The sequence below is a fragment of the Melozone crissalis genome, unplaced genomic scaffold (assembly GCF_028551555.1).
Source record: "Melozone crissalis strain CALT ecotype California unplaced genomic scaffold, PUWL_Pcris_2 ptg000012l_1, whole genome shotgun sequence".
In the NCBI taxonomy this organism is placed as follows: Eukaryota; Metazoa; Chordata; class Aves; order Passeriformes; family Passerellidae; genus Melozone; species Melozone crissalis.
In genome coordinates, this window is record NW_026535790.1 from 13,924,108 (window position 1) to 13,938,534 (window position 14,427).

A 14,427-nucleotide genomic window follows, 5' to 3' on the forward strand; every position below is an offset into this window, starting at 1 on the left:
GCCGGGCAGAGGGGACAGAGGTGGCAGAACTGGTACCAGAAGGGTTTGTCTGTAACTGCAGCCAGCAGTGAGCCAGCACTGGCTCCATCACACGGCAGCTGCAGCACTCACCGCTCCCACCTCGCTCCCAGCTACACGCTGCTCAGCCAGGCAGAAATCGCACTGGAATAAAGAATTATCCTGCCTCCATCAGTTTGTCTCTGAGGCATATCGTTTGGAGGGAAGGAGGGTGCTGAAAGATGTCTGCAGAGATGATTTGTTAATTAAGTTGTGCACATTCCAGCTCTCGCTGACGGCAAAGGGAGCAGCCGTGGCCTCACCTGTGAGCTGCAGGAACCTGCCCAGGCAATCCTTTGGTAATCCCACCTACAGATGTGTTCTGGCAGGCAAGCACAGCTGGGTGGAGCTTCAATGACTTGGCAGCTCTCCCCCTTCTTTCCTGTGGGCATTTTTATAAGCTTTAGTGGTTTCCTTGCCCTGGCTCAAAGCTGAGTCTGCTTGTCCATGACAGCCCATCAGGTCAGGATGGAGAGGGATCAACGTCCTGCACGACTCACCAGGAGCAAGGGAGCAGCCTCGGGCTCAACCTTGTGACCAACCCTTTTGCTGTTCTGGGAGGAAGCACTAGGTGAGGTTTGATGCTGGATTTCTTGGGAGAGATGTTGTTTTAAAAGACAAATCCAGTTCAGCAATCAAGAAGGTCTCAATGTCAAATGATGTCTCACCTGTTCTGTTACACAGCTCTGGACTGGACCAGAATAGTTTTAAAATAAAATTACTAGGTTAGTCTACAAGAAACTAATACAAAAATAAGAGTAAAAAACCAGTATTAAATTCTCTACATTAGATCTAGGCTAAGGATGCAGGAATTTTGTGGATCAGCTGCTGCTTTCCCTCACCACAACACACACACACTGAAAATAAACACAAAACCAGGCTTTGTTCATTTTACAAAAATAGCTCTTATGAGATTTAATGCCTGTCTCCATTTTACAGATGTTCCAGACAAAAATCAACCTCCCTATTTTATATATAAGAACAGAACTTGTGACAAGCTGGAACATCCTCTCTGAGCTTGAGTGTAGAAGGTCACCTGGGTAAAACCTGCCTTTAGCTTGTTCAAAACATCTGTGGTAACGTCAAGTGTTCCCAATAATGATCCAGAAAAACAAAAAGAAAAGACATAAACCCCAGACTTCACAACAGAAACAGAGATTCCTTACAGAACAGCTAAGGAATATCTGGTTAGGTAATTAAAAAATGCACCAATGTTTTCAGGAACTATTAAGCAAAAATGGCTACTATAGAGTTATATAAGGGAGCACCTACAGGTTGAATCTCTTCTGCTTTATTAGGAAGCTAAAAAAGACAGAAGAGAACCTTATCCTGGCGAGGTTATCTTCATTACCTGGAAGTTCTGCAACCACAGGCAAAACAAGGCGAGTATTTTCCCCTCTGAGAGGCAAGCAGGCTGCATTTTGAGGCTTCTTATTTTACAATTCGCCCTCCCAGACAAGATTTCCAAAGCAAATGCTAAAACCGTCTCAAGTTAAGATTATAAATAAATAAAGAGGAGTGACAGGACTCCCATGGGATATCCTGACTTATGCTACAGCAGAAAATAGTCTCTTAAATCTGAGCACAAAGTGGTTTGAAATAATTTACATGTGATCCATACCCTGTGACGTGCCTCTTATTTTTGGTTCTTGTTCTCTCAGGCATTGAGGAGATTTATGTGGGATTTCAGTGAGATTAACCATATGCACTCCCAGGAGTTCTGGATGCTGTCACAGGCCTGCCAAGCAGCCTAAAGGTGAGGCCTGCTGCCACACCACGATGCTTAATGAGGACAGGATGGGATTTTAATTAATTTAGCTGATTCTTTGAGCGTTGCTGTGTTTTAGTCTTGAGTGTGCACGTCTAGATTGAGAGCTGAGTTCCTGGGGAGACAGCAGCACTGTGGATTAGCACTTATTAGTCCAGTCTCACAGCAAGTAGAAAAGACTCAAGTCACTCTTCAAGTTGGTTTGAGGACCAGGAGAATAGTGATGAAGCCTCACTATCCACCTAAAGCAGAAGCTGCAGGCTCAGCAGAGGTAACCAGGGGTCCCTGCCCTTCTCTGAAGGCAGCAGGGGGTTGGGCACCCTTCAATTCCGGCACTCGGAGGACGTCGGGCTGCGAACTGTCGACATCAGGTGCGACTTGTAGGTCTTGCTCAGGCCGGTCATCCAGAACTTGAGGAGTTTGACATTGTCCTCCTCTGCAGCTCCCAGGATGCTCAGAAGCTTTTGGGTGTCCTCCTTGGGTCTGCTGTCCACTTTAGTGAACTTAAAGAGGACTTTCACTTTACTGCAGGAACAAGAGATTGCTGTCATTATCAAATGGACTCACACACCACCAAACAGGGAACAAGGAGGAGCTGGAGCTTCTCTTGGCACCTACTGCAACTAAATGTTAATAAAAGCTTCAACCAGTGTTTCATTGAAACTATTCTCATGCTTTGATGAAGAAGGGTGATGATTAGTCAGGGAGATGACTCATTTTCAGTAATAACGGGCATATTTCTAGTTTGGCTTTTTCATTCTAGCAGAAAGTAGAACAATTAATTGTGACAACTGGGAGACACATCCAGTGCCCATCTGCCTTCAGGTAAATTCACAAAGTCATGATGTGCCATGAATTATTCACATGACTGACTGGTCTTCCTTCACAGCTACCTGCACCTCTGAAATGCAGAGCCTGAAGGCAGAACCCAGGCATGTGTTTGGGTGTTTGGGTGTCAGCTGTGCTGGGCTATGGCCACACTGACAGGCACAGAGGGATCTGCAGCTTTAATCCTCCTAACCTGGGTGAGGCAGGCAGGTGGTGTCATGCAGGTAACCTACAGATGTGTGAACTGAAGCATAAAGGTTAAGAACTGCTGAAAGCCAAAAAGACAGTTAGGACTAGAGTAGGAAATTCTTAACTCCTGACTTAATTTGTTCCTGTAAATCCAAATGAGCTTCATCAGAAATCACCTGACTGAAGTGTGTCCTGCACTCTGCTGTTGCTGTGCCAAAGCTCTGAGAGCAAGGGAGCTGTACTTACTTCATCCACTCCTCCTTCAGGCACACAAGGCACTGATCCACAACGTCCACTGAGAGGTTCTGGTTGGTCAGGGCAGCTTCGATCTTGTTCAAGATTGTTGGGCCAACTGCAGGAGCAGAAAAAGGGGGAAGGGTGAGAAAGAGGACACACAAGGTAAAGGTTACTGCTTACACCTTTACTGCTAATAATTGTTAACTATATCCCCCAGTGGCCTGCTGGGATTTCATTGCCATGGAAGAGCAGCTAAAGGTCATCCCATTAGAAAATCATCTGATCAAAGAAGCAACATGGAGTTTAGTGAAGGACCCTAGACATCCAAACAGGTTCAGGGATCTTTGTTTTCTCTTCAGATCCACATTTAAACTCCTGCTTAGCTTTTGTGGTGCCTTTATCAAAAGATCATTAAAAACACAAGGTTATGAAAAGACCTTCATGCTTCTTTGTATTATATACAAATAAAAATATAACCCCCCAACTTATACTTGCTTTAATGTTCCACTTGTTAAGGGCAGTTCCAGGACACTTAGTGAAAAAATGAACCAGCAACCAACCCAAGGCACTCCTGGAGCACTTTTTGGAAGTCCCTAGGAGACTTTTTTCCCAGCAGTCTATGGCCTAGTAAGTTTGATGCCATGGTGGAGAAAAGACCTTGCAGTGACTATTTTTGTGCAGAAGTTTCTGGACATGCGACTGACTGGGTGGAAAATAAACTGGTGTATTTATACATGTGGGATCAACAACAGGAAGAGCACTGTGCAGAGAGCAAGTCTCTGCTTTGCATCTCTGTCTTCAGGGACCAAGAGGAAGGATGAGCCATCTGCTGTGTCTTTTGAGACACTCAGTGAGGTAAATTCTTCTAAATTAAGACTTCCCAGAAAAGACAAGACTGATGGACCTGACTCAAATCACCTCTAGGTGCAAGTATTCAACTGCTGGAAGGAAGTAAGTAAAATTAAATAGAAAAGTCTGGGTATTTCTCTATCAGTGATATATGACTACCAAGTGGAACATGGAAAATCAATGATGTCATGGTCCTTACAAGTTAGTCTTACTCAAAATAAACACACAAGTATCTCAGGATTGAAAGTGTTCACTGTGGATTACAGAATTTCCCTACAATTTTTCTTATACCTATGTTACAGAATCCATTTCTCATTTATGAAAATTAATAGGCAAAATTCTGATTTGCTAGAGCAAATCTTTTATAACTGAACAATCTGTGGTGAACCTCACCTCAAGCAGCTAAACCCCAGCTGAATATTGACCTGGCTTCTACCCAAACCTCCTTCAGGGCCAGTATATGAAAACCAGTTAAAGGTCAAGATGCTCTTTTAATCTCAGCGACAAAGGCTCTTTCTGCTTCCATCACCCACCTCGATCTGCTGCCACGGGGCTGCCACTGGTGACAAGGAACTCGTACTTGTTGAGGGACTGCTCATCCTCAAACAGGGTTGGGTAGAGGCTGGAGCGGGAGGCAGCACGGACTTCCACAATGACTGCAAACTCTGCAGCAACAAGAGCCCAAAAGAGCATGAGCTGTGCTAGCCCAGACTCTAAAACACAGCTACAGACCCTGCTTTGCCTAGAGAAGGGGTCACATCTTTCAGCCACTGAGCAGGCAAAGATATAGGGAAAACAAAATGAAGTGATTCAGGCTTTATTTCATGCAGCCAATACTTATTTAAAAAATCAATAAATCTAGTGTCCTTTAACATGACTAGGGAGGGGAGAGGGTTCAGCAGGGAGTTCTTACCAGATGCCAGGATGTGGGGAGGGATCTGGACGTGTGGGCCCAGGCCCAGGAAGTTGCAGCGATAGGCCTCCTCGTACTGCTCGCTGTAGGGGATGATCCGCACGCACCCGATGGGCAGCATCGTCTGCAGGGGGAACCAGCCAAGAGAAACTCTGGAATTCAACAACCAACTGCAATTCCCTCCCTGACCTCCAGGGCTAAACCTGGAGCTTAGCTTCCAGGCTAAAACATGGAACATTGCTTAGGCAGATGCTTCTGATTTGGGGATCAAAGTAACCCACTCAGCTTGAGAGCCCCTGCAGTCACTGAGGACAAGCAAGATATCCAGAGGTTGAGGGGATTTTGTTTTGTGCATGTTTTTTGGGTTTTTTGATTGCTGTTTTTTCAAAACCACATAATTTAGAACACAAGACTACACATTGGGGCAGATCATTATAAAGTCTGGAGTAGTAGAGAAATACATGTACAAATATAAATATGCAGCCAAGAAGCAAAGGAAAAGGTTTCTACCCGTAGGACATCAAAGGCAGACTGGACAAGATCCACATCCTGAGCTTTCCAGATGACCTGGTTCCCCATCAGAACATGCCAAGCCAGCATTCGGAATGCTGATGCCCCAAGAACCTGGAAAAAAAACCCAAACCATTTTGCATTGGTTATAAAAATGACTGAAATGTCTAGTTTGCCCTGTTAAAAATATGAGTGACAGGTAGGAAAATGGGTAGACCTGAACAGCAGGAATGGACATGGAAATTTAGCACATGAACCTTGGGCACATAAACCTTCCCCCTCAGCCAGGTCATATGAAGCACGGCAGAAAAGCAAGATCCATACAGAATAATTTATTCTATTTGTAAATAGTTTTTCCATTTGAAACACTTTTTTAAAAAGCAAATATTGCTTGGCTTTCCAGATGCTGCAGAACCTCTGTATTAAATTACTGCCACTGCTCTTGGGAAGAAGAGAAGTGCAGAGTTTGAGGGAAATCATCTGACCCCACCCCACATGACTGCTGATCACCAGAGGCCCACGTGAGGAAGGGAGCGTGCCCAGAGATCCAGTTCACATCGTGTTCCTGGCTGGGCAGGCACTGTGCTGAGCACAGCACAGGGAATGTGCAGATTGCAGGAAATAAATGTATCTCTTAAAAAAAAAACATTATCAGGAGAAAAGAGCTTGTGAACTCTGCAGCCTCCGTTACCTGTCTCATGTGCCTGAGAGAGCGGAACACTGACAACCTCCTGTGAGCCACGTTCCAGCTGTTGCAATCTGGCACCAGAGAGGTTTCAGGGGAGCTTTTGGACAGCTCCTGCCCTTCCACAACATCTGGCTGGGAAGAAGGCTTCTCTTCTTCCTCAGAACCGTCCCAGCCTTCTGACTCTTCTTTCAGATCTAAAAAAACCCCAAAAAAACAGAGGGGGAGATTGGTCATAAAAATCGCTGCTCTCTAGGAATGGAAAGTGGAAAGTGCTCACATGCTGCAGCCATGTGATTTTGGGTGGATGTGGGAAGAGAGAGCTCAGAACACAGTAACTGAAAGTACTGGCAGCAGCACAGACACACTTAAGTGTTAATTCAGATAAAAAATAACTACTCAAAGGTCAAGAAGGAATCTTCATTTTCTACAGAACAGAAAGTCACATTTTTTGATCGGCTATGTTCTCTATTCTTGTTTTAAAGGTTAGGGACAAAGCTTTGTAGATTCTAGTATAGATGGTTAATAAAATAGTTCAACACAGGTTAAAAAAAACCTAACAAACAATGCTCCTTTACTTTTAGAAAGTTTGTAGAAAAAGAAGCAAGAAATCCATATGTTGTGACTGCAAATTCCTCTGGCTGTAAAGATTCACTGGGAGGGCCAGTCCAGCCACAGAGAACAAAAGTCTTGATGATGCAACTCTGCTCTTCAAGTGACAAACAGCACATGCAGAGAGCCTTTGAGGTGCCTGGATTTCACATTCCTGTCAGAGCCATCTCCAGATGGGAGAGACTACCAGCAAGGTGAAGTTGATGAGCAATGGCTGTGCTGAAGATGCTGATCAAAGGACTCGGTGTTTCATCATCTAAAGCATTCTCAGAGGGTTTTTGCAGCTCTGGAAACCTCTGTCTCACCTGCAAGTTTTTCCATCTGAACCAGGGTGTCTTCTGTGGGTGCTCCCTCCAGAAGCTTCTCTGTAAGCCGGCTACCACAAGCCTTCAGCAGCCTGGAGACATTGACAGGAAGAGAAGCAGTCATGCAGCTTGCCAGTAAGAAACTTGATGTCATGATGTCAAACAAAATATCCAAGCACTAACCACTTTGTGCTACCTTCCAGCACATCCCAGTGCTTTCCTCAGTGTGGGACTATCAGCCCATCTTACAACCCCTGCCACACAAAGTCACCCAGATCCCAGCATTCTGCAATTTCTTTGTGCAGCATGCTTATCCCCCATCCAAATCACATGCCAGTGTTGCAACCCTCCCTGTGGCATCTTTCCAGGGAAGTTTAATGAGCCAGTCAGACACTGGAGCAACTGGACTCTCTCAGAGCCCAATGGCTGCATCTCCAACGCTGCTGATCCAGCACAGGTGAACCACCGTGGTCTGTCACCTGTGAATTCCAGCTGCAACACACTGGGGGTAGGGGAATCTTTTATTCCTTTATTCCACACTGCAAAACCTTGCCATCTGCAAAACCTTTCCATCTGCATAGCCATGGCTTCTATTAGTATTACCTCACAGCAAAAAGAAATTTTTTTGTCCTAAAGACATCGGTGTTGGCTCCTTCAAATTCAGACGCTACTTAGAAAAGTCTGAGTATTACCTCAAAAAACCACCCAAACACTCAAATCCCATTCCCACTGTTTCAGACAGCATCCTCCTGAGGAGGGACTGCCCAGGCTGAGCCCAGCAGTGCATTACCAGGCGAAGGAGGTGTGCAGGCAGGCCCAGAGGTTCTCGTCGTTGGTCAGCGAGGTCAGGGAGCGCGCGGCGTTGCCGTTGCGCTGGTGCAGGAAGGGGGTGAAGGCCGTGTTCATGCGCTGGGCACGCTGGGGACACCCAAACTGCTCTGCTTCAAACACCTGCACACACAGCAAGGGCACTGTCACTGAATGGAAGTGGTTCAGTGTTTGCAAAACTCAGGCAAAAAACCCCCAAAAATACCAAGTGAAAAGGGTGTGTCACACACACTCATCCAGTCATGGGAAAACAGAGAAAAAAGGGACATCTTATTCTTAGATGGATTGAAACTATCATCAAGTAACACTTGTGCTCCAAAATCATTGTCCTTCCCAGACTGACTTAATTACATTTGTAACAAAGCTGTTGTCTATGAGGCCTGTGAAAAGCACTGAGTGTTTCAAATTCCTGTCCCTTCTCTCCCACATCCCCAGACACTGAATCCTGGGATGGTTTGGGTTGGGAAGATCAACTTGTTCCAACCTCCCTGCCACAGGCACCTGGCACCTTCCATGAGACCAGGATGCTCCAAGCCCTGTCCAACCTGGCCATGAACACTTCCAGGGATGGGGATAAACATCTCTGGAGCGTTGTGTCAATCTTCATGACCTCCCTAAGCCTTGTGTCAATCTTCATGACCACCCTGTCAAGAGCTGGATCAGCTGTTTGACTCAGCTGTCAATCAGGGATCATGATGCTGCACTGACACTGAGTAAAAGGGACTGACCCACCTTCAGTGCTTTGCCCTGGAGCTCATCAATGATGCCTCTGATCTTTCCCAACAAGAAAGGCCAGGAGTTGATGAGGTAAATCCGGTCCATCATGATGGTGATGATGCTGTACCAGCGCTGGAAACCTCGGGCCAGGCTGTCTTTGATAAAAAAGGTATGGCTGAACACAAAACCATGTTGCTCATCTCCAAAAAAAATAGGGCCTTCACGTCCTGGGCAGACCTGAAGGGAAGGGACAACACACCAAAGTTATTAAACACATCACAGAGTAACCAACTAAACAGCTCCCTGCACTTTAATGCCCACTTGGTGAATAAATGAAGCCTTTTTACAATACTATCCCAAAACTGTGCTCAAACAGCCTTCCAGAGATATTCTACAAACACTCCAAATCCTTCAGTTTAACTGTATTTTAAGAATTCAGCCCCATTCAACTACAATACTGAGAATGCAGAAGGAATTTTGGTGATCCTGACACACAAATGTTCATTAATCTGTGAGGTGTTTCCTTCATGTCTATTAGAGGATGAATATTAATGGTCTATAAAGGGCACTCAACACCACATTCAGAAGTTTTTACGAAAACCAGGTTATCTTACAATGACAAATAATAAACACAAGGAACCAAACCAAGGAGGGCATGTTTTTAGCCTCACAAGGTGAGAGAAAGGAACCCTTGAGGTCATCAAAAATCAAGCTAAAAAACACCACCAATCCTGCAGTGAACAGACTTCTGTGCCTGCCTTTCCCCCTGTTCCCTGCATGTTCCAGTCTGCACAGAGCAGGCAGGAGCAGCAGTGGAATGTCTTGGGTTTGAAGTGCAGGAGGAGGCACAGAGAGCATTCCCTGAGCCCCAAGGCAGGTACCTCACAGCTGAGGCTGCGCACGCAGGCCTGGCGCACGATGCTGAACAGCTGGGGGTGGTTTGGGTGCTGGTGGCTGACGTACTTGATGGAGGTCTCCTTGTCGTGGCTGACGTACCCCGGGTGTCCTCCTGCAAGGGAGCGGCAGCCCTGAAGGCAGAAAAGCAAATCCAGCCGTAAATGAGCGTGCAGGGAGCTCAGGTTTCCAAAGAGCTCTCACTGCTCCCCCCAAAACACCATAAAATGTTATTTACACACACAGATGGGAACACAAAGACTCAGAAGACCAGGAAGGTGAGTCAGGGTCAGGATTTGAGCTCAGCTTCTCACACAAAACTCTGATATACTTTCTCTGTTCTTACGCTCATTTTCCACTATTTAATTCCACTGTGAACTTGGTGCTGGTAAAGTTCAGCTACAGCAGCTGTGAAACCAAACAAAACTGGCCACAACTGAAGGGAAAGTAAATAATAAATGTGTCAGAGGAAGTACTGATGGAAGACAAGTATGAGAATCAGAGAATGGTTTGGGTTGAAAGGGCCCTTAAAGACCCCCTCATTCCACCCCCTGCCATGGGCAGGGACAACTTCCACTATCCCAGGTTGCTCCAAACCCCATCCAGCCTGGCCTTGGACACTTCCAGGGATGGGGCAGCCACAGCTTCTCTGTGCCAGGGCCTCACCACCCTGACAGGGAACAATTTCTTTAGTCTATCTAACCTAAATTTCCCCTCTTTCAGTTTCAACACACTACTCCTTGTCCTATCACTGCAGTTCCTGATGAAGAGTCCCCCTCTGGATTTCCTGCAGGCCCTTCAGACACTGGAAGGTTGCTGCAAGGTCTCCACACAAACTTCTGTTCCCCAGGCTGAACAGCCCTGAATGACTGAGAATATACATTTTTCTTATTGTTTTAATTATTTTTGCTTTTTTTTTTGTTTCCTAACCAATACTGCTCTTAAAACTAATATTAATAAACAATCTGACCTATTCTAACAAAGTAAATGCTCCTTGAGAATAAAGAAAGCATTTCAAAGCCACAAAAGAATCATAGATCACAGAGCTTAAAGAAATCTCAAGCTCCTGCCAAGGTGCATGTGTTCAACAGCTCCTTCATCCTCTTGTCATGGTCATTAGGATTAGAGTTAGGGCTAGTTTGCAGTTTATAAGGACTTGGAGACCTTCTGGCACTGGCACATACAAAACCAGCGCTGTTCACATTTTTATTTGTCTCTAAACAATTCACTTTACATCAGAGAACCCCAGAGCCCTTCAGCCAAGCCAAGGACACCGCTGCCCACACACAGATTTCCCCACTTGCCTCACACATGTCAGATTTCTTTGGGCCAGGGCTGCTGGAGTCGGCGCTGGCGCCTTCGGCCGGGCTGTGCGAGCGGATCCTGCTGCTCATCTGAATCCCCCCTTCCTCCTCCTCGGCCTGCTCGTTCTGCCCGGAGATGTCCCCGCTGCCGGCGCCCTGCGGGAGCGGCGAGTGCAGCACCTCGGTGCAGAACAGCGTGCGGGGGCCGTGCAGCTCACAGAAATGGCACAGGGCCACGATGGCATTCATGGTGAGGGCTCAGCGCGGCCGCCAGGCCAGGCCTCCTGCGGCAGGGACAGAGACACGGTCAGCACAGGGATATCCCAGGATATCTCAGGCCTCACTGCTGCCAGGGCTGCTCTGCATCCCACCAGGAGCAGCTGGCCTTGAGCTCAGCCTGAGCCTGAGACCATCAAGTCCAACCTGTGACCAAACCCCACCTTGTCACCCAGACCAGAGCACTGAGTGCCATGTCCAGTCTCTCCTTAAACACCTCCAGAGATGGTGACTCCAACACCTCCCTGGGCATTCCACTGATCCAGGACCAACCTCCTGTTTGCTGATGGGATGGCCTCGAGCAACCCAGCCTGCCATGCTCAGATGCTGGATGCTGATCCAGGACACCTCAGGCCCCACAGGGGGAATGGGGCTGGACCAATCCCTCATGCCCAGATACCTCCAGCATCACAGGGACAGGTTCAGGGAATCTCAGAATGGTTTGGGTTGGAAGCAACCTTGAAAATCATCCAACACAACCTCCTGCCAGTGACAGGGACACCTTCCACTGTCCCAAGTGGCTCCAAGCCCCATCCAACCTGGGGCTGGACACTCCCAGGGATCCAGGGGCAGCCACAGCTGCTCTGTGCCAAGGCCTCACCACCCTCACAGACCAAATGTCTTCCCAATATCCTGTCTAACCCTGCTGTCAGTTTGAAGCTGTTCCCCTGCTCTCCTGTCACTCTAGACCCCTGTAAATATCCTTTCCCATCTTTCCTGTAAGTTCTATTTAGGTGCTGGAAGGCCACAAACAGGTCACCCCGAAGACTTCTCCTTTCTAGGCTGAACAATCCCAATTGTTCCAGTCTTTCCACAAAGGACAGGTTCTCTTCCCCCCGATCATCCCGGTGGCCTCCTCTGGATCAAGGCTGAGCTCGCACAGAGCAGCCCCCGGTGCCCGGAGCCTCAGGCCGGAACGGGCCGGCCCTGCTGAGCGCCCGCGGACCCGAACGCCTCAGGCCCTGGCGGACCCGGGCCGGCCTGTCCCGCCGGGTCCAGTGTCCGGTTCCCCGTGCCCCGTCACCCCGGCCCGGCCCCGGTCCCCGTGCCCGGAGCCCCCGCTCACCGCGGCTCCCCCGGCCCGTCCCGTGTCCGCGGGCGCCTGACACCGACTGACCCACCGGCCGTACCATCCCCATCGCCAGCTGGGGGGGAGGACACGGACAGACAGCTCCCCGCCCGCGCCCCCGCCGCCGCCGCGGAGAAGCGAGAAGATGGAGAACAAGGTAGAAGAAAGAGAGAGATGAGAAACCCGTTCGTACCGCGGGACTGAGCTGGCCGTCCCGCCGCTCTCCCGGGGAGCCGCCACCCCCCGGCTGCCGCAGTGGCTCGGCCCAGGGCCGCCCTGTCCACAGGGGCCGGGCGGAGCCATTACCTCAAGAGAGGGGGTGAATGAGGAGGCCTGGAAGACGCATCCTCCTCTTCGGCGCTGCACCTGCCCAGCTGTCACAGCGCAGATCGGAGCAGAGATCTCCGATCATCGGGGACACGAGAAGGGACAAGCGGCAGCCAGCGACCCGCGGGTGCCACACCGGGAGCGGGCGCGCTCCCCCCGCGGAATGGTAGGGACTGTGCGGTGGGTCACGTGACCCGCTGGCTCTGGGAGGGGACCCGGGGTGGCCGCGGGCGGAGCCCCCGAAGGAGCCGGGACCGGGACGGGAATCGGGATCGGGACAGAGACCGAGACGGGTTTGGAGTGAGTCGCGTTAACGAGCTTCGCCATCAGCTGCCGCAGAGCCCCTTCCCGGGACTTTCCCTGGCCTCAGGGCGGTGCCGTGTTCTCCTCAGGCTCGACGCGATTTCTCCATCGGAGACTCAGCACCCACCGTCCATGTTAATTCCTTAAAGTGCTTAGAATGTGAGATTATGGCAGATGAAGGTTTCAAATATTGTCGTTTCCCGATTTATAAAGCGGCTCTGTGGAAGTGTTTGCACAGGTACAGCCCGAGAAGGGCAGGGGAGCAAACGCCCAAGTTAAACCTGTTCAGGCTCTTCATTTCCATTAAACTACTCCTGTTTCTCTTCAGGGTATCAAGTTTAAGTATTAAAGGATTATTTATCTCTAAGAATCTATGACGGAAAGCTAAACCAAATTCCACATGAACTATTAGGCATCAAAATAATAAAGTACCAGATTCCTCTCTACCCCTTGGAGTTGCCCCTTAAAGAGCTTTAAATACCTGAATCTGAACAAAAGTAGAAAGTTTTCAAGTAGATAACAGCTTAGATTATTCAAAGGAGTAAAACTTGTACTTTAATCCCAAGAAAGAGCAGCTATTGCTGATGCTGCTACAAGACACCTCTGGATCCAAGCACAGTCACACATGGACAATAATTATCTCTCTGATTAAAACAATAGCCAGATGGTCAGCAAGATGGATTATTACAGAAACACAGAGCTCAGACACGAATACCAGAATGGTTTGGGTTGGAAGGACCTTCTGGACCATCCCATTCCCAGCCCCTGCTGTGGGCAGGGACAGCTTCACTAGTCCAGGTTGCTCAAGAGTAAAAGTGTTCTATCCAAAATCCCAAAGCCCAGCTCAGACAAGGACCTGCAGCAGCTCTTCTCAAGAAAGACACTAAAGAAAGATTATTTCTACTTGGAGTTGCTCAGCAGAGCTCTGAGAAGCCACCAGGAGGGCTGGAACACCTCGGGAGCAGAGGGCACACAGAGCAGGCAAGCAGCATCCTCCCCAGTCAGCCAAAATCACCTCCGGAAAAACAACCAGAACAAGAGATCCCCCCCAAAAACTAAAGAAACCCCAAATATAAAATACCTACAATCTCATTTAAGACAAACTAAGGAGCACTGGTTTGTTATCTTTATTTTCCAATAGTACATTTGAACAGGTTCTCAGGACTAAGCTCTCCACAGGGAGAACATTTCCTAGGTTATACAGACGGCCTGTGACAACACAAACACGGGGCTGGGGCTGTGCTCTGGGACACTCAGGGGAGCTGAGGAGGAGGAGGAGGCAGCTGGGGTTGTTACACCATGGAGTGATGGTCACACACTGGGGCTCCTCAGTGGCACAAAACCAGGAGTGGGGCTGGACACAAACAGCTTCAACCATTCCTTCTTAGAAACATTTCAAAATCTCACCATGACTGGCCTAGAGACCCCTCCTGTGGCTAGGAATTGCAGCTGCACATCTAACGCTGCCTTCAGAAGTGCATTTTGTGTCTTTGCTAATTCAAATGCATCAAAATCAGAGTCAGATATCAAAGCATGCACTCAGTATTCCCTGGACACGTCCTGTGGGAAGGATGGGAAGGAACAGCCACAGGACCTCTGAGAGCCCAAGCTGGGAGCAGCACAGCACGCAGTGTTCCTAGATTTCAGCAAAAGTCCTTCCCTGCAGTAAATCCAAATTAAAACCAGAAAGCCCAAGTGTTCTCAAAGCCTCTCAGCTGACCACAGCCCAGGCAATTAGTTCCAAGTCTTGGAAGGA

The 14,427-nt window shown here is 48.4% G+C and overlaps 1 protein-coding gene across 1 annotated transcript; it reads right to left on the reverse strand.

Annotated features, from left to right (window-relative positions):
• Positions 1-923: 923 nt before the first annotated feature.
• FLCN (folliculin) lies at positions 924-12,097 on the reverse strand. Its single transcript, XM_054270702.1, has 12 exons — positions 12,039-12,097; positions 10,697-10,980; positions 9,380-9,526; positions 8,514-8,735; positions 7,744-7,904; positions 6,954-7,045; positions 6,043-6,233; positions 5,352-5,465; positions 4,842-4,965; positions 4,462-4,593; positions 3,089-3,194; positions 924-2,350 (listed from the first exon to the last, which is right to left on the reverse strand). Exons 2-12 carry the CDS (start codon positions 10,943-10,945, stop codon positions 2,149-2,151), a joined length of 1,740 nt encoding a protein of 579 aa, XP_054126677.1. The 5' UTR covers positions 10,946-10,980; positions 12,039-12,097; the 3' UTR covers positions 924-2,148.
• Between the last annotated feature and the right edge of the window lie 2,330 nt (positions 12,098-14,427).